This window comes from Centroberyx affinis, unplaced genomic scaffold (assembly GCF_046629955.1).
Source record: "Centroberyx affinis isolate AG114_WGS23_722 - 3 ecotype Tasmania unplaced genomic scaffold, CSIRO-AGI_Caff_v1 ptg001145l_1, whole genome shotgun sequence".
NCBI lineage: Eukaryota > Metazoa > Chordata > Actinopteri > Beryciformes > Berycidae > Centroberyx > Centroberyx affinis.
Window position 1 is genome coordinate 107,438 of NW_027279679.1, and position 26,617 is coordinate 134,054.

A 26,617-nucleotide genomic window follows, 5' to 3' on the forward strand; every position below is an offset into this window, starting at 1 on the left:
ACACATGCTCCATCAGTGCTTCTTCGACAAAGCCTCATGTCTTCTATCCATTCTTCTCATGAAACAAAAGGTTGGTTACCACTTTGTAACGTCTGACAAACCGTGACTGATCTGCATCTGAAAGATCTCTGTTAGGGCAGTTATACTGCCAATATACTTTTTCAAGCTCAAATATTAAGAAGTTGCGCAGGTAAGCAAAATACATGAAAAGTCACATTTCCCATAATCCTATTTTTTTTCAAGCACATCTAACTAATCACAGTTTATTGTTTTTGTAATTTACACCCCAAGCATTTATTGCGGTTCAGTAAGAGTATACATGTTTTAGTGAAGACAACTTTAGGTTGTGGAGCACGCTCTCCTTGTTAGGAGTGAATATCATAGACCTTGATGATGATTGTTTCGAGATGTTTGTGTTTAATGTATACTGTTCAGGGCTTCCTGTGTATTTCTCTCTTCAGATGCTGCTTTGGGCCATGATGGAGCAACTTATGGCAAAGAGAATTGGACCCTATGACTTTAGCCTTGCCTTCACATAAAATGTGGCACTTGAGGTGTTTAAAATACAGCACCAGTGTTTCTGACAGATAGGTTCATGATCATGTCATTCTTGTTTTGATTGGACCTAGTTTTTTTTTTTTTTTTTGGCAGCCTGGCTCATTGTTTGCTTCCAGTGTGTCTGAAAATGTCATTTAAATGGCTTGAAAAAGCACAAAATCTTTTTTTTTTTTATAAGAAAGTGCTATGCTAAATGGGTCACTTCTTGAAAAGTTGTACCATTGTTTCATTCAGTGTTGCCTTAGAGCAACATCCTGCTGTATAAATGCTGCATTGAAGTACAATGATGCAACTTCAGAAAAATGTGACTTCATTAATGTTAGCATAGTATTTTCACAAAATGTGATTTTCTGGTGTCAAATCCATATTTTCAGCTGTAGCCTATGGATGTAATAGGGCAGCATAAACCAAATAACCTACCAAATATCTCAGTATAAAGATGCTAAACAATTGTCTGACATTTACCTAACAATATGTCCAAAACACTGGTATTGTTTTTTAAGGTAAATGTTCTGATTAAAGCCAGGGACAATATTTAAATATGACATAATGAATCCCAAATATAAAACATACCAATAATGACCTGATGCATTAACTCCCTTCAAGGCAAGAATGGCCCATGAATGAGACCCATGTCAAAACTGATGATGTTGTCTTTTAATTTACTATTATCTACCATCTAACCCAAGTTCATTACCACCTTTGATTCAAGTGCCTTAATGTTTTTGTGGCCCTGTCTGCTGTTTCCCCTTTGTTCATATTTCTTTAAGTGTAATGTCCCATTTTCATATCTGTATCATCGTATGTGCTGCTGTAAATAAAACGAGCTTTTCAAAATCCTGACTCTGCTAATTTCTTTTTCTTTCCAAATGGCACATTTTTTTCTATCTTTAAATCTACTGAGTTGAAGTTTTGTGTTCCTAGCGTAAGCGTTTTGTATTACTTCTTACATCCAACAGAGTGCGCAAATGTGTTGACATAAAGGAAATAGGAGTAGGACTGGTGGCCTGAACATAAGGATGCTCAGCCATGTGTCGGCTGCAGCATCAGCACCGCGCCGCCGCCGCCCCCTCCTCCTCCTCCTCCTCCTCCTCCCTCCTGTCCGCAGCATCTCTCTCATTTCATTCCTGCTCCCAGTCAGTCAGAGAGAGGAGAGAAGAGAGAGAGAGAGAGAGAGAAGGAGGGACGCTTGCGTTTCGTTTCGCAACTCCTGCATAAGCGAAATAAGAAATTCTTCAATGAACAAACAACGGGATAGCCTAACGGTAAGTCGTAGAATTGAAAACATCCGGTAGTTATTTTTGCACCATGCAGCGCTTAGCGGGTGGCAGCATTGTGGCCTGAAAAAGTGTCGCATGTGGTGATTTGGTCGCAGGCTTGGGTTCTTGATGCTGATTGGGCTCGTTAAGCGCTTTCAGCTAAAAACGTAATATATCTCATGTTTTATCTGCGCAGGCCTAATGCTTTGTGTAGAGTGTGTAGAGTGCAATTTGTGAGTGGCGAATTTGACAGTTTGTTTCTTCACAAAACTTAGTAATACGCATTTTTAAACAAATGTTATCTAGCCTACTATAATATGGAACTTGACCCGACCCGCAGACCGGACTGTAACTGGAGTAAAAGTAGTAAATGGAGGGCATCAGGTCGGAGTGTGAGGTCAGAGAAGAGGGGGATGATGTGATGAATGGAGGAGGTCAAGTCTCTGTGGGTGATGCTAATGATCAGACATAGATTATCTAGGCTTTAGACCCGACTCCAATCATGATCCACTGCACTGAGACATGTCAGCCCATCAGAGAAGATGCAAGGGATGTTCTCAAAAACATATCAGGGAGATGCTGTGTGCCTATCGTGGTTAAGTGGGGTATTTACTCAGAAGTTTTTACAAAAAAGAAAAATTGGTGGATACTTGATTTACAAACATTTGCATAGGGGGGTAGCATTTATCAGCAATTGTTTTACAGTATGTTTTTGTTGGCATGAAATGCTCTATTGTTTTCAATTTTGTCAAATTAAAAAAAATATATATATATATATCATGGCTATATCAACAGAGACAGATTGAGCATAATGACTTCTAGACATGTAAACTAAAACTAAATGCATGGTAATTGTATTTATGAAAATATTCAATAGCTCAGTCTTAATTTTACAATTTTCCTTGTATGTCAAAATCTGAGATGCCCATAGTTGTATGTTGAAGTCCACTTATTAATAATTAGGCTACATTGTACATAGAACCTTTGCACTCACCGGCATGGGTTATTAAGGATTTGGACACTGTGTCAATCATAAAGTCATTAATCTAAACAACACTTCAGAGTACTATTCTGCTGAATCATGCAGACATTTGCTTAAAGAAGTGCATTTTGAAGTAATATGAGAGGAACATGCATGGAGCGAATTAGAAACAAGCTTTTGTCGGAGACTGATCAAACCTTCAAAGAAACCTTTTGCAAGAGTCATAGCTTAAGGCAGGATGAGAGAGGCTGTCCTGCTACACACTCCTGCAGCTACACACATCGACACCTTGCTGCTCAGTATAAGTGTCATATAACTCTTGGCCAATGTGCAGCTCCATTGGCGCACATATGAGGGTTAAGAGCCTTACTCAAAGGCACATCGGCAGTAATTATATGTGCGTAAGTGGCTTTTGCAACACTTCAACTGCCATGTTCTCGCTCCATGCCTGTACTTAACGGGGGGTGAAACGAGAGAAAAGACTGGAAGAGATGGATTAGAGGAGGGTGAAAAGATGAGAGAGGGCATGTCTTTCACACTCAGCTGTCTCTCGTCCTGATTGATTGGTGTCTGCTGGTCTGGGCGTCCTTGAGAATGTGGGGCGCCACTTGCCTCTCTGTTGGTATGTGTGTGTGTGTGTGTGTGTATGAGTGTACCCATATGTACCAGCAAGTTCTTATGTTTACCCTCTAAAATGATTGGACTTGTTTCTAATAGTTTTAGCATTGCTTTTGCGTAAAGATTCACATTGTTTAGCATTTGGTGTGATGCCATGCTGGTTGATGTGTCCCTGTCATGTTACTATGGAGGTTGACGCTGCATCAAAGCGGGGCAGCAGAGCCTTTGGCCTCGGCTTGTACAGTGCGCTGTCTGCTGTAGCTGCTGGTTTAGATGCTGATGTGTGTGTGATTGATTCATTACGTCTGACCTCTGCAATGTCTGAACAAGTAAGATCAATTCAGCAGATCTCTGCCAGGAAAACCACCCTCAGCAGTGTGTGTGTGTGTTAGAGCGTGCATGCCCATGTGTGCATGCAGGCGTGTGTTTCCGCAGGTAAGACAGAGTGTTACAAAGCCCATGAGTGTAGCGCACCGGTCCGACCTTCAAGGTCATGATATAGGACAGATCAGAGGAGGAGGAGGAGAAAAAGGGAGGGAAGGAGAAAAAAGGAAATAGAGCCAATAAAGGAGAGAGGAGGAGGTGAGTGAGAGAAGTATGTCAGTATGCCGCTCTCATTGTGTGTGAGTTTATGTGTTAGTTCAACAATGCAGGTATGGGATGCTTCTGTGTTGAATTTGTATATTTGTGTAGCATTGCCATCTGTAACCCTTCATCTTTACCTCTTTCTACATGTATCATTTTTATCTTCTATTCTCTCCTCTTTCCAAACGCTCTTACATTGAAAGAGGAGAGCAAAATTAGGGAAGAGCAGTGATCGTATTGACCAATGCAGTGATATTTGATCATTTAACAATTTCAGTCCTCAGTATGAAGATGTGTGTGTGTGTGTGAATTCAGTGTGAATGAAGTGTCATCACACAAATGCAGACACACACACTCACACACACACTCATTCACACCTCCTTTGTTTGGAGGTGGCGATGAGGTTGTCGTAGCTCCTCCCCTGCAGTCACAGGCAGCACATCAGAGACTGAACACAGAGGCACACCCCCAATGATGGCACACACACACCCACACACACACGGACACACACACACACACACACAGCGTGCCCTGTCCCTTGGGGAGTCAACATGAAAGACCTTTTCACATCTTAGAATGGATATGTGTGTGTGTGTGTGTGTGTGTGTATATGTGTGTGTGATTTGCTCTATCTGTTAAAGAGATGTGCTACTGATTTTCTGTTTTTTCACCTGTGTCCTAGGTCACTTTGTCACTGTAAGTCAGCATTTTCTGTTGTACCTAATTACATTGATGAACGCTCCTCCAGAAATTAACTAAAAAGATTAAACGTCTAACTGTGAGCAGCCTGAGTGCTTCTCTCAGTATACAGCTACAATTTCTAGTTCAGAACCATACAGACTGCACCTCATTTGGTTGTAAAAGGCAACACAAAAATTCAACGAGCCGACATCATTTATTTTTTATGGCACAGCTCCAGACTGTACATCTGGATTCTCTTTTTTTTGAGAGAGAGAGAGTTGTTCATTTTCAGAAAAACAGACTCATTCGCTTTTTAAGCCGCAAGAGCAACATATGCGAATTCTTAAACAGAGTGGCATTCCTCTTTAATTTCCCAAAGGAGGTCTCCTACCTCTCCTTGTCCAATGCATATCAACGCGGTCACAGGCAAACGCACCCGCACCTCCCTACTTACAGTCTCGCTAATGCAACTTGTGCAACAGACAGGACACTACCCCCACCCACCCCCACCCCCTCTCCTCTCTTCTCTTACAGGAGAAAATAAGAGCAAAATAAGCCTTAAAATCAAACCGTTACCGTATCATTCTGAACATCCTCACCCTCCCAAACCCTCGTACCTCACTCTACTTCGCTCACCTCTCACTGAACCCTTTGCCAACTCTCCTCCCCCCACACCCCTAAGGCTCTGCCTCTGACACATTATACATGCATACACACACTTACACATTACACTGCTAACTAGATTCTCACATCCCCATCCTTTTCCACCCCCACTTCTCGCTCTCTGCTGCATCATTTGTTTCTATTATCTTTTTTTTTTTTTTCTCTTAAAATATCGGGGACTGAGTCAGCCCATCTAACTCTCATTCACATTCTCTTTGTCTGGTCTGTCTCAGCTTGTCAGCTGTGTGTGTGCGGTGTGTGTGTGTGTGTGTGTGTGTGTCCATGTGTGTGTGTGAGCATGTGTTTTACTGTGGCTACTTCCTCATGGTCCCACAAAGAACTCCACTATCATGGCATGCTTTGTGTGGAACAGCTTTGCATTGTAAGTGAGGAGAGACCAGCAGTCATTTACTCTCCTCTCCTCTCCTCTCCACTCCTCTCCTCTCCTCTCCTCTCCTCTCCTCTCCTCTCCTCTCCTCTCCTCCTGCTTTGTCCTATTGTACCGTTTTTCCCCCCCACCAGCCGTGTAAGAGTTAACAATTTTCTCTGCGACAGGAGTGAGGCTGGTGGGTGGAGGGGCTTAGCTAATAACAATGCAGTGCTACCAGCAACCAGCGTGGACGGACAGCCTTTTTCTCCTCGCCGCCCCGTCTTCTCACCCAGTCCTCATTTTCACTGCACACACCGGATCTGTCCGCCTGCCTCTCTGTCTGCCTGTGTTTCAGCTGTGTTTCCGCTTAATGAACCAATAAAGACAAGCCTCACATTTCTGTTTCCACTGTGTGACTTCCTCCCTCTCCCTCTCTCCTCCAGACCGTATCAATCTATTTCTAACCACGTTAATCTCTCTACCCATTCCTCTTTGTTTGCTGTAACTTATCATATTCCCGTTAACTCCTCGATTTTTCTCTTCATTCCCCCATCCCTACCACATTCCTATATCCTTTATGCATCTCTCCTACAATCCATCATTACAGGATGCACAGCGAAGCCAGACAGAGAAACAGGACCATCCAAGATTTAGTAGAGAGTGGCTCCCAGTAGACACCAAAAGCAGTGCTGGGTGTCAGAGAAAATGACAACAAAGAGATATTAGATTTCAGCCATAGGACAAGACCATGGAATAACATGTATGTATGTGTGTGTGTGTGTGTGTGTGTGTGTGTGTGTGTGCTTGTGTGGGTGAAAGACCACTATTTCATAAGCCACATTTTCTCACAGTGAGAGGCTGTCCCTTTGTCTCTGCTCTTGCTGCAGTATTACTGATAGTCATTCCCTGAGTGTGTGTGTAGCTGGTGCTTGCGTGTGTGTGTGAGTGCATGTCTGTGTGGGTGTGTGTATGTCATGTCTGCTTATCAGACTCTGGTTCAAGTTGGAAAGTGACACTTCTAGTTGTTTCGGTTGCTATATGTGTTTTTTCTTAATGTGTCTCCTCTTTGTTTCAGTAATGTTTGGTTTTAATAGCATCTTGCTGGCAGTGTGAGACACAAGAAAGAAAGAAGATGAAAGGGAGAAAGAGACACAAGGAAATGTGTGTACGTGCCTGCATGTGTGTATGTTTTGTGGGTGTGTGTGTGCGTGCGTGCGTGCGTGCATGTGGGCGTTATTCATTTTGCTCCGGTTAATAAATCCTATTATTGGCATATTGTTATTCTCTGACTATTTCATAGCTAGGTGGCAAGCAGCTATCTGCCTGTGTGCAATAAGGAAATGGCAGGGAAATCATCAGTTTTTATTGCAGATGATCTGATTGTCTCACTCTCCTTATTCTGTTGAGTGTGACCGCCCGCTCTGACCTGAGATCCTGTGGAAATCCTGTTACAGTTTCCTTCGCAATGTACGACGAATCCCCCGGGGCAGAAAAAGGCATCCAACTGTGTGTGTTTAAGTGTGTGTGTGTGTGTGTGTGTGTGTGTGTGGAGAGACAGAAAGAGAATTATTTGGGCACATGCATTCTGCTGCTGTCTGTAAAGAAGAAAATGGGATGGATCACCTTGCCCTGCTCTCATTAACTGTGTATTATTAAGGTGAACAAGGGAATGGAGGGAGGGAAAGTTACACAAGATATATGGAGGAGAGGAGGAGGAGAAAAAGATATGAAACAATATTCAGAGAAAGGGATGAGACAGATGGGAATCGATGAAGGGAAATAGCTTAATTGAATACAAGATTATGAGCTAGCCTATATTGTGATCCAAAGTACCTCGAGGCAAAGATTGTTGACAAGGAGGGTTCAATGTTGTTTCGTAACACACACCTATACAGAGGATCGGTGCAGAACAACAACCAAGCACTGGAGGCTATTTCTGGATACTTCCCAGTAATGCCACACTTTTCTGTGTGATGGTAATCCCTTTACTGCGTATAGTGGGTTATCTCCTGGTTCACACACACACACACACACACACACACAAACTCACACACACTGTCGTGAATCATCAGTTACAGCAGGCTATCTACAGGGTGCCTATTGTGTCCTTTGTGAGAGTGGAGCGTTTAGCTTATTTCACTGCTATTTCTGCTTGTGTTATGTTTCTCCGTTGACTGAGATGGGAGGAGAAGGGATGGCTGCTAAAGCCGGGCTTACCGTTATTTCTGAATAGACTTTCTCACTAAGCTTTATCCTGCCTGATTGTAACTGTGAATGAAATACAAAGTACAAGGAGTGAGGAATTCTATTTTGGTTTTAAAAATGGATAGGATTGATGAGAATAAGAGGGATGGTGTGTGTGTGTGTGTGTGTGTTTGCGTGTGCATCTTTCGCTGGTTTATTTTTGAAAGTGTGAAATCACTGAATAAATCGACATGTCTGTGGAGGGTAGGTGCCACATGTTCACAAGCTTCCACACACACACTCACACTACAGATGCACACCAGCTCTGAGAAAGCTTACAAGGACATGCAAGGATGATGTCATTAGAGATTAATTACATGCATGCAGAGACACAGCATATATTAGAGGAATGGAGCTTAATCTTCAGGATCACCGCTACACTGTGTATTAATGTGAATCCTATGGTAAATCTAATTATATCATGTGCTAGCACTCAAGAGTCATAAATTATGGTTACACACACGTCACTCTGCGTGTTTGCATTCACTTCTTTCCTCTTGATTCTGTTTTGGTGTATTGGAATGCATCTGTGTGTGTGTACTGTATGTATGTGAGAGGGAGCAGGGATGGGATGGGGTGGGGGGGGTTCCCCTGGGACCGCAGGGCTATAAAACCTGTCTGCTCTCTAGTGGGGGAGGAGAGGAATAAAGGAAAGTGCCAGAGACAAATGGCTTCTGTAATAACCACATGTGCTGCTGGACCGACAACAAAGACGCTCAGGAAAGGCATGCGAGCATGCGTGCATGAGTGGATGTGTGTGTCTGTGCAGGTGGAATGTGTTGTGTGTGTATGCATGTGTTCATATGCATTTACAATCTTTGCCTTATCACGTGTGTGCATGTGTTTCTGCGAACACAAACACACACCAGCATGGCACAAAAAAGGAGCTGCATGTTACACTTCTTACCTGGCTTCACTCTGAAGGCCCTTGTTATTCCAAGAAGAGGAAGAGAAACCTAGGATGTCATTTAATAAAAAATAAAATAAGCACTTAACTTGGATCCACTATATGGAAATTAGATCCAGAATCCCTCCATTCCTACAACAAGCCCCTCCCACATTTTTGATTCTCTCTCATTACTATGGAAACCTCAGGGGGATTCAAATCAACCAGCATGAATAGTGTGCTGTCAAATGTGTCAAGGATGGGATAGTCCACTTATAAGTCATTAGAATCTTGTAGTTGCTGGGCTTACTGCAGTTATGAGATTTGCTTATGTCTTCTTGCAGAACAGAAAATAATTTCATAGCTGGGAAATGTGTGTTTCATCAATAGGAGCTATTTAGTACTGATTAGGACTTGAATATTTTGTAAATGGATTTCCAATGCACAGAGCTTCAGGAGCGGCACTCTCACTGTAGATATGATGAAGTACTTCCCTGTATTCCCGTCCATCAGCCTAATTAGAAGCCTCAGCTCTCCATCAACACCTCTCTTCCTTTCTGTATCTGTCTGCATGCCTCATCTCTCTCTCTCTCTCTCTCTCTCTCTCTCTCTCTCTCTCTCTCTCTCTCTCTCTCTCTCTCTCTCTCTCTCTCTCACACACACACACACACACACACACACACACACACACACACACACACACACACACACACACACACACACACACAGACAGACACAATCACCCACAGCCATACGCTGATTCCTGCTCAGGTTCAGAGAAGTAAAGTGAGGAGACTGAGGGAAGCCTCTCTCTTCTCCCACTCTATTCCACTGTAATTCAGTCCTCCATCTTAGATTGTTTATCCCTCCTTTCTGAGAGAGTCTCCGTTCTCATTCCACCTCTCTCTGCCTCAGCTCATTACAACTCTGCCTTCTGAGGCAGCCATCTGAGGTTAAATGCGGCATTTGATAGGTTAGAAATGAGAACCATATTTATTTCCCAGATTTGTCATACCATCTCTTCTGATCCATTTGCACAAATCCCTTTTCTTCACTGAATTTGATCAGTGCTGCTGAGATATAGTCTCTGCAACATGATTTCATCAGCTATCCATCCCTCCACCCCACATCCAGCTATGATTGCTCCTAGATAAATAATAAGTACCTAATGGGAAAAAGCCCTGGCCTTCACTCAGCTATTTTCAGCACCATGAGATGGATGCATATGTGTGTATTTTGTGTGCTTGTGTGTTTTCATATGTGTGTGTGTATCTTTATTCATGGCCATGCATAAGTGCGTGCAAGCTAGCGTGTGTGAATGAGTGTGTGTTTCCATGTTTCTTTGCACTATAGTGTGTATGTGAGAGTATAAGCATGCACCTGACCTTCACAACAACCCCTCTCTTTCTAGTGTTGACCTTTTTCCCTGATGAAAGATGTATGGGTCAGGACGTATCTTTGCAGATTCCCAGGAATATGGCATTGCCATGACAACAGAAGCAGGATTGTTCCATTTTTTCCCCTGTTTCACACCCTGCTGTGTTCCCAGGAGAGAACTGGGACTGGGGTCACCTCAACTTGTGTGTCTGACCAGACTTGAAACATAGCCTGCCTTCATTACATATTCTAGCCCCTGTCACCTCAACAGCCATGTAGGAGCTGATATTATTCCCATCTATGTAACATGCAGTGGCCTTGTCCAGTGTATTGGATGCTACCAATTAACTGTAGACATTCAGTACCAACTTGGCTTTAATTCTCAAAGAAATGAGTATATCATCAAAGAAATTCATCTTATTGAGACTACGCACACTGTCAGTGTTGTTTCAGCTTTACTTGTGATTGGCAAAGCAATCATGTGAGTTATATACTCACCGAACACTTTATTAGGAACACCTGTACACCTGTTTATTCATGCAATTATCCATTCAGCCAATCATGTGGCAACAGTGCAATGCATAAGATCATGCAGATACAGGTCAGCAGCTTCAGTTAATGTTCACATCAAGCATCAGAATGGGGAAAAAATGTGATCTCAGTGACTTTGACCGTGGCAGACGGGCTGCTTTGAATATTTCTGAAACTGCTGATCTCCTGGGATTTTCACACACAACAGTCTCTAGAGTTTACACAGAATGGTGCAAAAACAAAAAACATCCAGTGAGCGGCAGTTCTGCGGACGGAAACGCCTTGTTGATGAGAGAGGTCAGAGGAGAATGGCCAGTTGGTTGGAGCTGACAGAAAGGCGACAGTAACTCAGATAACCTCTTTACAACTGTGGTGAGCAGAATAGCATCTCAGAATGCACAATACGTCGAACCTTGAGGCGGACGGCACTTTGGTAGCTGGTTGACATTGAGCTGAAAGCTGATACCTACCCAGTATTAGTATGGTGTTCCTAATAAAGTGCTCGGTGAGTGTATATTTGTATATACATGGAGAACTGCTCTCAGTGTGTGCTCTCTGATTTGCAGTGTCTTCCATGGCTCAAAGACAAGGGACTAGACTCTCAAAGCTCTAGTAGTTTGACATTACAATTAAACGGACATCTGTTTAAAAAAAGACTGTAGTCAAAAACTGACCAGAAGCCAGAAATCTCAACACTTGGCAAAGTAATCCATGAGTCCCTGGTATTGAGCAGCAACCATATCAACCCCCTGCAGATATATTCTGGTTATTGTGTGCTATGGGGTAGTAAAAATCTTACTAAATGCACCTTTAACAGACTCCAGCCAAGCAAAATGCCACCGATGTGATGCAATATTGAAAGAATCTACTCAACTGCAGACAGCAATGGCCACAAGTGCTCTTGAATGTACCAAAATGTTAACCTTAGCTTAGTCTCACGTAGCTACACCTTTATCCACACTTTATTGCACTTTGCATAATTCATATTGTAGTCAAAGCCCAGCCTCTCACCAACATCAGTTCAGTCTTGCCTCCCCCACTCTGTCCCATGTGATCCTCTTCACTCTTAGCAGCTCCTATAATCCAGATACATACAGATACATCTCAGTGCTTTGTCTGGATGTTAGATAGATATATAGATAGATAGATAGATAGATAGATAGATAGATAGATAGATAGATAGAGAATGAGTGGGTTAGGTGTCAGTGGGTCAGGGGTTTTAAAACCTGTTTTTCTTCTCTGTCTTGCTAGATGAGTTTTGTTTAGGTTTTGCCAGATTGGTTTTGCCCACCTCAGTGTGAGGCGATGTGTATCTCATGGTTCAGCCTGTGTGACCAGGCTCAGCTCTCAGCCTCCCAGGACTGCTGTCATCAGCACAACCTCCAGCTCTACATCAGTGCCGTAACCAATCTGCCACCGTGTCCTCTCACTGAATTTTTCTCTCTCTCTCTCTCTTGCTCTCCCTCTCTCTCTCCCTCTCGCCCCCTCTCTTTTAATTTTGTCTGTGTGTTCTCTAATTAGCTAATTGTTGGTGTGTGTGTGTGTGTGTACCAGCTGAGGGTAAATATTAGCTGTGTGTGCAGAGGCCGAGTGCAACAGACAAGAACAATGGATTAGCCCACATTTCATTTTGTCTGTATGTGTGTCTGCCACATTGAATTCTCCGTCTGTCTCTCTCTCCGTCTCTGTGCGTCTCTCTCTCCCTCACAAACAAACCCACACTGTAACTCTTTGCCATCTGACTAACAGCAACACACCCCCTCATCCCAACAAACAGAATATATAGTAGCTCGGAGAGATGGGAGAGGAGGGGCGGTGGTGGGAAGAAAGGGTGAGCAGCAGTGAAAATTAGATTATAAAAGAAAGGAGAAGGGAAGAGGGGAGAAGGTGACTGAGAACGCAACTAATTTATTGAAGATATTTTTGTTATATTTTATATTTTGACAGCTAAACATGTATTTTAGAGTATTAAAAGGGTTGCTCACATTTGTAAACCCTTGAGTAAAACAAGCCTGTTTTTAATCAAAGTTAACAAAAGCTCATGCTCCTTTGATAAAAAAAGAGAATATGTATCCAAATGTTCGATGGTCTTAAGAATTCTGGATTACATCCCTAAATGTTTTCCTCCCAGTGCGTTTACACAACATTTAGCTTTAACCCGAATACAGCAGCGTCAAATGTCCCACAGGCAAAGGGAGCAGCCGTGTGAGCCGTGCTCTCAGTTCACTGGTATCACTGCCAGGGGCAACATGGAGCATGCACCTGCTAATGAGAGCACAGACCCCCGCTGCTCACATAATTAGGGGGCGGGAGCTCTATTTGAACTTTGAGATTTGGAAACTAATCTAATATTCAGTATGATGGTTTGAGTGACATTTATTTGGTCATATCATGAGATTTTGAACATTGTGGCATTCGTTTGAAATGTTGAATAGTTGAATAAAATATGCTAGTGTGTATAGCCTAGAATCGTTGATAAGCAGGTGGTGAGGGTTTTTCATTCTCCATGACATCCATCTTTATGAGGTTTGAAACACAGTAGGCCAATGGGACAATGGCGTGTCTTATGGCACAAACCTCAGGTGTTAATGCGTTTTCCCCGGAGTGCCATCTCTGACTGTGTTGGCCATGAACTTATATACAGTAAATTGTGTTCTTTATTTTCCCTCCTTTTTCTGTCCTGTTTGCTGCTCAGTTAATACTCTTTGACATATTCAATCAACTGGACTGTATGGAGAAAGAGAGGTGATTGAATACAACATTCACTTGACTGCCAATATGATAACGTGTGATTGCAATGCATATTGAGTAAACTGCAATCAATATGAGCTTTGTGTATGAGGTTAGAAATAGATAGGCTACAATATCTCATAAACATGAAAAGTAAACACATGACCGATACTCTCACTGCTGGGCAAATGAAATTGACTCCATTAATATTCTGTGGTTTTAATGCTTCTGGTTCAAGGCTAGAGGAGAATTCCTCACAGTGCTGCTGCATAATTGTGGAGAGGTTCAGTTGGTAAACGGACAGTCAGGAGCCTTTCCTCATTGTGAGAGCAAAAACGTGACAGTGTCGCTCTGTGTCACCCAAGTCAGTAGCATTCTGTGGGTGTGTGTTGGTGTGCTTGCTTGTGTGCGTATTTGTGTGTATGTGTTAATTATGCTGTTGTAATGTATAACCATCCTTAATTGACATGTTGTGACATTTGCCCTCCCTGCCACCTGCTCATCTATTGACTGTACACATTTCAATCAATCACACCACCTAGGTTTCTTTGAAAATTAATTATATATTGTCTATTGAGAGCTACATGACAATATTACCAACTCTTGTCTATGCTCTGTTTATGATCACAGTTTTCTGTGCATCTTGTAGTGTGTTGCATTGCTTCTCTCAGATGAGGTAGGCTGCACTGTTCTTGTGTGCGATCGAATCATGGCATCGGTGTAATCAGCCATATGGTGTGTTAGAGGAGGCATGTTGAGAGAGGAGTGTTAGCCTTCCTGTACTGAACAGATTTATCTATGGATTTATCCCCCCTGAGCTGGTGTCCCTATGCCTCTCCTACACAGGAGAATTGCAGCTATTGATGAACGCCTGCACTTTTTGATTTTCTTTGTTTGTGTCATGTACACGCATACACTCATCCATGTAAAGGACATATCCATGCATGCATGCACACGTGCCCATGCAAAGTACAGTATGTTTTATCATACCAGAATAGGTTGGAAAGTACCTTTGTTGCAGGTGTTTTCACCCAATCCTTATTCTGCCTTTTTATTTTTCAATGTCTCTTGAGGAGGAAAGCTCATTACAAAACACTTCTCACCCTTTCCTTCCTTCCTCTCAGCCTGTCTTCGTCAGCCATCCCCAGGGTGATGCCTTCACTCACAGGGAAACAGTCTGTAGCCTCAGCTCTCTTCCTCTCCTCTCTTCACTTATCTCTTTGCTTTCTGCCCCACAGTGAACATCCATCATCATTTGGTAATTGTGTTTCCCATTATTGCTGCTGTACTACTCTTGGTGGTTATGACATCAACATTATTACTCCCTGAGTGTATTTAGCCACCTGCCACATAACATACTTCAACATTTAATGCCAAGCCCTTTCTACCCAGTACATACTAAAAGAGAATGCAAAAAGCCACACATCTAAAATAGAAACAAGGTAGTCAGAGTGCGGTAGCATCCTGAGATCCCACCAATGCCTTTTTGTCCTATGGGTACCCAGTGAATTCTGTTTTCTTTTGAATGGCTCTACCTGAATAATAATGAAGATATCTTGTAGATGGACACACACATAAACAAACACGTAACAAACACTGTGATAAATGCCCAATCGATTTCACAATTTGTTACAGCCCACATTGGTGGGCAGAGCACCTAAAGCAGCTCTATGGGTAAAAAAAAAAAGTGGACATGTTTTTGGCATGCTGCACCACTGAGCAAAATGCATAAAAGGCATCAAACAGTGAAGTTCAAAGTGAACCATTAATGTTTTACAGTATATGAGTTACATGTCCAAAAATAAAGATATAAAGATTTCTTATGGAGACATGCAAGCTACTCTGCAAAGGCTGATAAAGGGTGCAGGGAAAGATACAAGAAAAGAAGACAAGATCAAACCATGGTGTGTAGCAGAGAGGTGTTAGATGGGATTGGAGCTTAACAGAAAACCAGAGTTTGTTTGGGCATGGTCCCTGGTGGACTGAACTACAGTGTTGTTATGTGGTTGGTATTGTTGTTGCTTATGTTGTTGCTTAAAGGTTGATCTGGTTAAGTTTGTGATGAGAATAATACGTCTTTGTTGTCTATGTTGTCTTTTTTGTTGTCTTACAATATCTTTTGTTGTCTTTTATTTCAGATCGAAGGGACCTGTACGTATCTCCCCGAAGAGCCATCAAAGAGATCTTTGTGAACTCAATACAACGCTAGATAAAGAAAGTGGGGTTGAAAACGAATACATGAGATGACATTTCACCCTTTGACTAGTCAATTGAAGCACCATCATCTCAGAGACCCTGAGAGGGAAAGGCAGGGAGAGAAGAAACAGAAGAAGAAGAAGACAGTTGTAACTTCATAAATGGCCTCAGGACTCCACAGGTGTCTTTGAGCGTGCCAGAAGAATCAGTCTAACATGAGTATCCCAACTAGTTTCCAGGGGCTGAGGGTCAATGTTACCGGGGGAGAGATGAAGACGAACAAAACTCAGATCCAGCTCCCCCAACCTGGGGATGATAATGCTAATCAGCTGACTCAGGGAGAGGGAGGAATGGTGGGGGACACTGGGTACAGCACCAGCTCCCTCCCCCCCTTGGTTTCTCAGAGTGATGCCCAGGACAAGCTACTTATCTGGGGCTCTGAGCAACGATGCATGGACCCTGAGCTCCAGGAGTTTGAGCTATTGGAGTGTCATGAGATACATACCTTCCTGGGAAAGAGGGATCAGGAGGAGGGGGAGGATGAGGAGGAGGATGGAGGAAGTGTTAGAGATGGAAAAGATGAGGGTCTCATGTCCATATCCTCCAGTTCAACTGCCAGCTCCGCTTCGGTCGGCGTGAGGAGAAACGACAACGACAGCAACAAAGTGGAGAGCAGAATACACGGGGGTAAAGAGATGCAGAGAAGGATGGCCTGTCATAGCTCTGAAGACCTAGACGCGTATGTGACAAGCTCTGCAGAGAAGGGGGACACCAGGTCAGGCAGAGGAAGAGACAGGGAGAGACGGAAGGGAGGTCTGAAGGAGTCCAAGTCTGAAACAAATGTGTTTGTCTCCAGTCTGTCAGCCATTTCCCTGAGTGGGAGCCTGGCCAGTGCTTTGGATAGTAGTGGAGAGGCCCAGTCCCTCATCTCTCTGTCCAACCCCAAGACCAACCCGTACCCCAACGCCAACACCACTACCTCAGCCCAGACCAGAAGAAGGGCACCCCCTGTAGATGCCAACCAGAACTCCCCACCTTTGCATCCTCAGGAGAAACATGACCTAGAAGGGCATGCTCAATGCTACAGCCAGGATCAGAGACAGGAGGATGGAGGTCACCATAGAAATGGATTGTCCTCTGATGGGGGGCTGGGCCAAAGGAGAAAGGCGGGGTTTGAGGAGAGGGTGCTACCACCACGACGACAACAACTAGTCAGACCCCTCTGTCAGACTGAGATGGGAAGAGGGAGGAGCTTACCAGAGCCACTGATCAATCCTCATCAGACAGAGACAGTGCAAACCTCTTCCCCTGCCCCCTCTCCAGATTCACAGAGTCATGGGACCAACAGAAGGTGCACAAGATCGTCCTTACGTGAACCATCAGATGTCTCCCACCTGTACAGCACAGCTGGAGCCTCCCAGCCCAGACTGCCCAGCCAGGCAGCCCAGAGAGAGGCGCAGCCCCTGGATATGCAGCCAGCTACCGCACGGCGTACTTCCAGTCCCTCCAACCCCTCCAACTTAGAGAAGATACCCCAGACCCAACTCACATACAGAAGAAACTGCTCCAGTCCCAACAGGACTGGGATTGTATCCAGTGGATCCAGGGCATCCACTCCTCCCCACTCCCCTCTCAGGACGCCCCAGGGCTCTCCACGTAGGCAACCCTCCATGTACCTCGCTTCCAGGAATGTTGCTGGGGTGGTTAGGCACCCCCAGCCAGGATGCAGCCCTGCCGTACAGACACCCCCTCAGGGCTACAGCAACAGTGGCTTGAGACCACCAGTCAAAACTAATATAAGCACAACTGGAATCCCCAAAGCGCCTCTTAACAACCAGCAGAGCCCCCCCAACTCTAACCATAGCTCCAGCCCCAAGGATAGATCCCTTTCGCCTAAATACACCACAAAACCTAAAGGCGTTCGTCCCAAAATCATTACCTATGTCAGGAAGAATCCTCAATTCAAGCCCCAGGCTGTTGACGGGCCTTATCAGGTGTCCTCTCTGCCGTCCAGGCTCTCAGCCTACACACACAGCCAAACAAACCCACCCAACACACCTAGAGACCCCTCCAAACCTGGGGTGGAACCCAGAGGAGCCCCAGTCCTGAGTGCCTCCAACCTTCTTTATGACAAGTACCGCCAAGAGATGCAGACAAACATGTTCCCATCAGGAATGCTGAGCAGGAATATCAGGCCCCCTGGACACACACACACTGTTCCCCCTGTACACACACACACCGCTCCACACACACACACCCACAGCCACACAGCACCCCCGAAACTGGGCAGCAAGGCAGACAACTTCTACGGCGCAATTACTGACAAGTACATGCCATCAGAGGTTAGTAATTTGTACTATAATGTATGTTTACTGTTTGATTCCTATAGTTTTTATGAGTGCCAACTACTGTGATGGCCGTCTTTATTATAGATTTTCTCTGCAGGAAAAAAGCTTGCATTGTGATTGCTACTGTGGATTGGTATTACACTGATTCTCATTTCACTGGCTAGAATAAAGGATTTGTTATGCTGAGATCCAGCACTATGCATGATCACACACATTCATTGAAAGGGTGAAGATGGGATGAATTCAATTATGACACAGTTCCTGTATTAATTAGCAGCAGGTGTCTTCAGCAGAGAATTACTTTACGATATAATGTATGACATACTGTATGTTCAGCACAAAGACAAACCTCACAGCAACATCTCCTTCTTGTCTTCTTCTCTGATTTGTTGTCTCCTATTATATTTGTATATTTGTTTGACTCAGCATATCAATTTCCCTAGCCAAATTTGTTGACTCTGAATGTCAATACATTCTCTCCCACATTAAACTATGTATAATTGATTAAACATTTTCTCAATTTTACCTCCACTCTTACTAGAGCTGCTCATCATTGCTTTCAAATGGTTCCTTATTGACTCTGATTAAATTGCTTAATTTGGCATTCATGTTCATACTGCAGTCAAACATCAAAATATGCAAGTATGTAGTTGATGCATGCTGAAACATGAAGCCCACAGAGGCAAGATGTTTTTCAACAGCTTTATCATCGTATGTTAACATTTTGCCCAGAATAGGGAATAGTGCCCATGAGGGACGACTCTGACTCTTTAATGATGCTGGTAACAAGAAACATTTCACATTTCTGAATCCAAACTCTCCAGCTCTATGTTAGATTTCTTTTTAGACTTAGTAATGTGAGATTTCCTTTGTTACATTTTTCATCAGACTCCCTTGTTTATTACTTTTACTCTCATAGCATGTAAAACATGCAAGTGAGTCATTGTGGAACAAAGAAAAAAATTAACTGGGCCCACATTCAAACAGTGGAGTGCATTGACTGTTCTAACAGACAAGATACTCACTGGTAGATTTCTTTGTTATCAAATACCTACCTAGTATATATTGTACATGACTATTATATTGTTCAGCCCAAAACTATAATATTGTGTTGTTGCTTACTTTGTTAGTTTGAAAAGAAACTAAACCTCACAAAGTATGGCAAAGTGTTTATGGATGCTTGTGATTATGGATGCACCGGATATAGATGCATTTAGTAGGCAGTTTAGATTTCAAGGGCATCAAATGTTATGCTGCCTTCTATGTCCACTATATACCAGGCACACAAAGCCAAAAATGTCATGGCAATTAGAGCAACGCATTAGCATACTAGTTGGAAATACCAGCAGAAAATGTAGATAGAGAATTATACATGACAGTACAGTTTGACATTAACGAAAGCTTAAATTTCATTTGATTCAAAATAGCAAAAACATGTATATATATATAATATATATATATATATATATATATATATATATATATATATATAAACATATATATATTTGATGTACTATAATTTTTGAAATGCTCATACAAAATGTCATATAATTATGTCATATTAAATTTGACCTTTTGGTTGAAATAAATAAATACATCTCTTAGAGGGTTTTCTTTTTTGATGAATCACATCAATTTAGGAAATGTCATGGTCTGGGGTCCTAGAGTGGTTTATGTAAACAAAGTTATATATTTGAAATACACAAAATGTTATAAAAAAATAAAAACACCTGCTGGAATTTCTAATATCACATCAACTGGACAATTAAGCCAATTATTTGTTTCCTAGATGGGAAGAACTGCCAGCTTTGGAGGGAGTTGTGCTGACGACCTGTCGCGCCCCAGGACCGCTGCCCAGGCTGGAGGCAGCGGCAGTCTGCTGCGCTCTGGCAGAGGGCTGCGCCTGGGCCTGGGAGCTGTGACCAGGACGGCCACAGGCTCAGCCAAGGCCAGAGGACCTGGTCAAGGTCAGAGGTCAACACTGGTCTTCAGCCAGCCAGTCCAGCCTGTCAGCCCAGCGACCAATCAGAAAAGCCAAGATAACACAGGTAAATAAACTGTTTCTCATATCAAATCTGCCTTTTACATTTTAGTGAGTTTAGTTTGACCATACAGAGTATTAGGGAGCAGGTTTCACTTTCTTTGTTTAATCTTCACAGCAGAAAACATGCAGAACGCCAGATTGGGTCTGACTTCTGCTGAGCTCAGTGTCAGATTTTATTTCAGCGGGCCAACATTTGACACATTAGAAGGATGCCTTATCTTTCTTCTCCTTTGGAGCAGTGAGCAGTTGTGGGACTGTTTTCCTGTTCAAATTGGCCTGAGATGAAGGCAGCTCATTAAAATGCATGTCTCTGAAATTAATTTTGGCTGATCTGATTGGGAGGCTTTAAGAAACACTCCAAGGGGGCTTTTCCTGCTCCAGAAAACTGCATCTAACAGAAAGAAAAAGACAGAGGGATGAGGGGTTGAGAGTAAGATGGTTACTTGTGTTGGTAAGCATACAATGCTCCTTGCTCCTTCTCTCCAGAACCTGTCAACCCATTAACACACATCAGATTTCCTAGGGGGTTGCTGAAAAACACAACACAAATCATGCAGATGCCAGTTCTAACTGCTGAAGTCAGGTTTACATTACAGCTTAACTGTCACTGGAGTATGGAAGAGTGAAATTTGCTCATCACTCTGCACACAGCTAGAAGGCAATGCCATTAATCACTTCCATGCATATTTGATCTGTGCACTCTCCCAGGGTATGATAACCCGGACAGAAGTGTGCACATACAGATTCACACACACACACACACACACACACGCACACGTACAGTATGTGCACGCATACAGTACACACACACACACAACTCCCAACTGCACATGCAGAATTGATCAGCCTGGTGTTATTTTGTGCCAAGCTTCCTTATCATAATCCCTATTAATACATATGTATGGTGTCTCAGTGCTGCTTGGCCCTCGGGGGAGCTCCAGCCTTTGAAGTGCAAAGCAATTAACGCTTAAGTAATGTCAGTATCTTCCTGCTGGCATCTTCTCTCATCCCTGCTGTAGCCTGCACTACACATATTGCATGGATAAACACACCCAGTCATCACCAGCAAAAAACACATTACACGTAGCATTGGTCAGCATTGCGTGTGCATGTGTGTCTGAGGGACTTTTGTTGTGTTTTTCTCAGCATTTTCTGGGGAAATCCGGTCCGTACCCATCACAACATGCCAATAAGTGTCTCTTTATTCTTCTTTGCTCTCTTCATCAGTGTGAGCCCTTTCTTAGAGGAAATCCCTACATCTTCATTGCACACTATAGCAATTATATAGCAATTGTATAGCAGTCCAAGTACTGTAACTACTCATATAATTACCATGTAAGGAGTATCATTCACTTACAGGACAAGACAGGTATTTTCTGTACTCATCTTGAAGCTACCTGCCACTTCCAAAAATTGTCTCGATAGTCCAGTCCTCCCTTCTTCACTGCAGTGAAGCCTGTGCTTTTGCTTTTGAGTGAATCTATAGGGATTACAATGCTCTGCAGTAGCAGATTTAATAACATGCAATTTAACGCTTTATGGGAGAAATCAATGCAGGTTGTCGCCAGTCACCTTGGTCTGTAATTAAAATAGGTTAGTCTTTTTTTCATTATTGCATATCCCAGCAGTCCCATTATCTTTTCTGTGCCCAATTTGCCTAATGCATCTCAGAGTTAGGATGCTCTTAGCTTCATAGAAAGCCAATGGATGAAGCTGTTTTCAGTTCTCAGGGGCTGTTGAGGAACGGGTCCCAGTGTGAGTCAGGCAGGCAAGTCAGGCAGTTTCACTCAGATCCTTGGAATGGCTGTCGGAGGGGAGGAAACTGCAATCCAGGAAAACACCCAGACTGTTATGTTTAATGGTGCATTTCCAAATTCACCATTTTCATAAAGTTAAAGCTAAATTTGCAGCTGCATTTGAAAAGAGAGAGGCAGGCAAAAACAAAAAGCCAATGAAACGGAAGGACAGGGCTGAGAGAGTAGAATACAGAAAGAGAGGGGAAGAGAAAAGACAGTCAGAGGCAGATTTCTATTATATATTTTATCTCCTTCCTCTTGGCTTTATAATTTGTTATGAATAATGCGTAGTTTCATTTAGCGGGAGCATGGGTCTGTGACATCTAGGCTGGAGTGGATGTTTGCGAGGCCCGCTCCACTCCCTCGTCTCTCAGAGGGGATGAATGCAGCGGGGGAAGGAGGGAGCTGAGGACATTTATCTTTAATGATCCTGACCTTCTCACTCAGGAGGAGCGAGCTCCAATTTAATAAACGGACCGCATGGCACAGAGGTAGAGATGGTGGAAGGGGGGAAGAGATGATAAGTGTGGACAGGGGCACTGGTGATGGGTTTTGATGCTGAGGGGTATTTCACCGGAGACATCATTTGAGAGAGACCTCTTTCTTTCTGCTTCTATCTCTCTCTCACTCTGTCTCTGCCTCACTCTGCCTCTCTCTATCACCTGGCTTGCTCTCTTTTTCTCAAAGTAGAAAGTCTCTGACACCATTCCCCCCCAGTATGGATGCTGTGGTTAGCCTATAGCATGCACTGGAGCACACAGCTATGCCAAATGGAGAGGAAAGGAGGGCTGCCTACCTTATCTCTCCAGCCAGCAGGGGATAATGCTCTTCCTCTGCCCAGGATCAAGTCCTTGTGCTGGGGGCTTGGGTAGCCAAGATGGAGGGTCTACCCAAGACCTGGGGATTTACCCGCTGCCCACTGTGTGTGTGTGTGTGTGTGTGTGTGTGTGTGTGTGTGTGTGTTTGTGTGCCACATTGGTTGTTCATGCCTGCACATTTCATCTGTTTTGCTGTTGGAAACAGTAGATTAGTGAGAAGGAGGATTTCTGCCCACTGCTCACTGACAATGGCTGTCACTATGGAGCTTTGATTACTTTTTTTTTTACACCCTCCATTTCTCTTTCTCACTCTCTCTAACTCTCTTTCCTCTCCTTCTCTCTTCTAATCAACCTTTACTTTCAAGTTTTGGTTTGTGCTCAGGAAACCTAGACTGTACCAGGACCACTGCTTTTAGGGGGTTTTGTTAGCAAACTGGAATCCAAAGCTGCTCTAATGCAACAGTGCTATGTTTACTGAAGAGCTACTGATAGAGACTGGCTGAAAGACAGGGGGCAAAACTTGGTGAAGCAGGGGTGCAAAACGTGTCATTCGCTCCATTGTTTTTACTTGCTGAAATGAGTATATAATAAATGAGTTAAGACAAATCAGCCTATGAGTTTTTAGTGTGCTGCAAAGCTAATCTCCTATAGGCTATACTTCTGTATTTTGCCAGTCCAAGCTGTGTAGGGGTCACTTTACTTTTTTGCTGTCTGAAAGACTATTTGTCTTGCAACAAAGAGTGGCACGCTGTCTGTATTGGGAATTCAAATGGGGATCATCCCTGCCTACACCTGTAGTCCCTTAACCTCAATTGTGGGATTCATATTCAATGCCATAATAGTGTTGGCAGCAGAGAAGCGGCTGGCTGCCAGCCCAGCCTGTATGTGTGACCAGACTGAGCTAAAAGCAGTTGTTTGCAAGTCGTTGTGTGTGTAATTGTTGTAGTTGATTGCTGTTGCAGTCAAACTTCCTGCTGCCCACTGAGAGCTTAGTCAACACAGGATGTTGAATGATTCACAGGGGAAATAAGCATTATGGTTATGCTGAAGCTGCTTCATTCCTCTGGTATGTGAGCAGTGGATAATGAGTTTACTGTAGTCACTCAAACACACGCACACCAGCATCCAACAGCCCTGCTTCTCATATTTGCGGTGCTGTCCATTCAGCACCACATGCTGCAGGATAACAGCTCACACAAACTGAGCATTGATGTAGCTGATTACCAGACAAGATGAACTGCAGCGAATGGTGGGTTGCTTTGTTTACCACTGTCTGTATACTCTATACCGTCTGGCTCTTGACTATGTAGTTTGTCTGGCTAATATTGGTTCAGCTGAGGACACCCCATGTAGACTCTGAAACAATATTGCTGCACTACTTGAATTCAGAGGTGGTAGAAGTACACAAATTCCTTACTCAAGTAAAAGTGCAAATACTCATCTAAAGATATACTCTGGTAAAAACTTTTTGCATTATTGTCAGATAAAAAACATCCAAATCACTCTTCATTCTCTGCTCTTCCAACAGAGGACCAGGTTTTCACCACTGCTGCTCCCGCTCCTCCTCCTGCCCCGGCTACAGCTGCAGCCCAGCCCCAAGCCGCAGCCTCCAGGTCCCTGCTCCCCAAAGCGAGCCAGTCCCAGTCCGGCCTGCGGCCCCCGGGCTTCAGCTCCAGCCGCCTCCCCCCGGGCCGCCTGGCAGCCTTCGGCTTCGTCAGGAGCTCTAGCGTGTCCTCGGTCTCCTCGGCCCACTCTGCTGACAGCACGCAGAGCGACCCCTGCAGGACGACCCACCGTGAGTCGCCGCTTAACACCCGTTCTACTATATGTAACACTCAGTCACAGTTGTTTCCCCTATTTCTGTTTTCAGTGTTTCCTGTATTTTCTGTCCTCCTCTCTTTATTCAAAATGTGTCGCTATCTCTGTCTGTTTATCTCTATCTGATAACTTCACATATAGCTACACTACCAGTCAAAAGTTTTGACACACCACATTTTTCTTTATTTTTACTATTTTCCACATTTTAAAATAATAGTAAAGACATCAAAACTATGAAATAACACAAATTGAATTATGAAGTGACCAAAAAAAGTGTTAAACAAATCAATCTTATATTTTAGATTCTTTAAAGCAGCCATCCTTTGCCTTGAAGGAAAGACAACATATATAGGCATCAACTTAACTATTTATATTTGTCTAAGAAACAAATTTCGAGCATTTAAGCATAAGCCTTTAGATCAAAATGGCTTTAAGATAATGAAAAACATAGTACATTCAATCAGGTGTGTCCAGTGTACTTTGTTGTGACTACACCATGAGTACCCCATCATCATCTACTGTACATACTGTTTTTATTACCTTCTTCTTCTACGTATTCCCCTCATGACCATAGTTTGCATAAACAGCCCCCACCCCATGTTTCCCACATTCATTATGATGCAGTTTGCTTTCTCTCCTGAGCTCCACCCTCCTTAAGATTTATTCTTCCCAGTGTATTTTTATTCACACGCTTCCATAATAGGCACTGTCTTTACTCAAAGTCAGAATTGCAGTTTAGCAAAACACATTTTCTGAGTCACAATGGCATGCAACATGAGGGGCAATTCTTTCATGACCTAGACAGGCAATAAACTTGGCCATTCTCCTTGTCTTCTGTTTAGGAATACCATCTGTTTTGTAAGCATTCATGTTATCAGCGCACTACTTGCTCATTAGACGGAAGATAGTTTTAGAAGTTTAGATATAGGCTTAATTTAGGTATTGACATCTATTATTCCTCTCTTCCAGCACAGATCAATAATTACATAGAAACACAAGCAACTCAGAAAGCAGGAAACCAAAAGTCTAATCTGTGTTGTTACCAGGATGTTCAACCTGGTGCTGTTCTTTTAACAATGAACACAAGGCTGCCTTTGTTTGTGCTTTTACACCCTAATGAGCTCTGTTTTGTGGTAATGATCTGAACCTGAAAATATACACGCACCCTGAGAAATTCCTTTCAATACTGTGAAAATCAACTTTTCCTTCATTATCCCCTAGAATAAAACTGGAGGGAGGACTATGAATCAGTCTCCTTCCATTTGTTCATTCATCTGTCCATCGCACATGATCACTCAGACACTGCTGATTGGATTTTGATGAAACTTAGATGAATGATGCATCTCCCCACTGTGTGTTGCCATTTTCAAAATTACACTGATTGGACCAAAGGAGCAACACATACATCATTAATTTGTTCGTACATGTGTCACAAACGATTGACCCAAGGGAGGGGTGCTAAAATTAGATAATTGAAATGATTATTATTAAGACTATAGGTCAAAACAAGGTGACATACTTGTTACTGATTGGCCTAAGGGGGGCTGCATCATTTGTGATGGGCGACCTCCTTGCCTTGTTTGAATTTGGTGTGACATCACAGATAAGGATGCAGGATTGACTCTCATTTCTGGGTAAAGGAAAAGTAGAAAAAGTAACACAATTTACTACAATTTACTGCAACAATGATAATTCACTGATTTGCACGCTCACATGTTCCAAGGCACAGCAGATATCATGACGTTTAGTGGTTTCCCCTTTAAGAGCTTGTAACCAGGCCTTAAAAGTATGTCAAAATAACACAGAATAATTGCATTTTCTCATCATTTCCCAAACTAGTCCAATCAGTATTTTATTAGGACTCTCATCTGGGCCTGTGCTAACTCAGTCTGGATGAGTGGAGTTTTACGTTTTACTTTTTAATGCTGTTGACGGAACCCTGTGGATAGCTTTATTTTCTCAGTCTCAGAGAACTGGGAGTGCACTCACAACTGTGCTTTCAATGCTGCTTGGCAGGCTGGCTGGTCGGCTGGCTGAATATGTGGTAGCTGCATGTGTTTTTAATGTGACCTACATAGGTAATGCTTGCTCTTCTTCTCCCGGTTACAGTTGA

General features: G+C 43.2%; 1 protein-coding gene across 1 annotated transcript; it reads left to right on the top strand.

Moving 5' to 3' along the window:
* Positions 1 to 15,895: 15,895 nt before the first annotated feature.
* On the top strand, positions 15,896 to 24,481 carry LOC139648039 (microtubule-associated tumor suppressor candidate 2-like; the record flags this gene model as incomplete). Its single annotated transcript, XM_071524085.1, has 3 exons — positions 15,896 to 18,022; positions 19,818 to 19,995; positions 24,215 to 24,481. Coding segments are annotated over exons 1-3 (2,572 nt in total), but the record flags the coding sequence as incomplete, so codon positions are not given.
* Between the last annotated feature and the right edge of the window lie 2,136 nt (positions 24,482 to 26,617).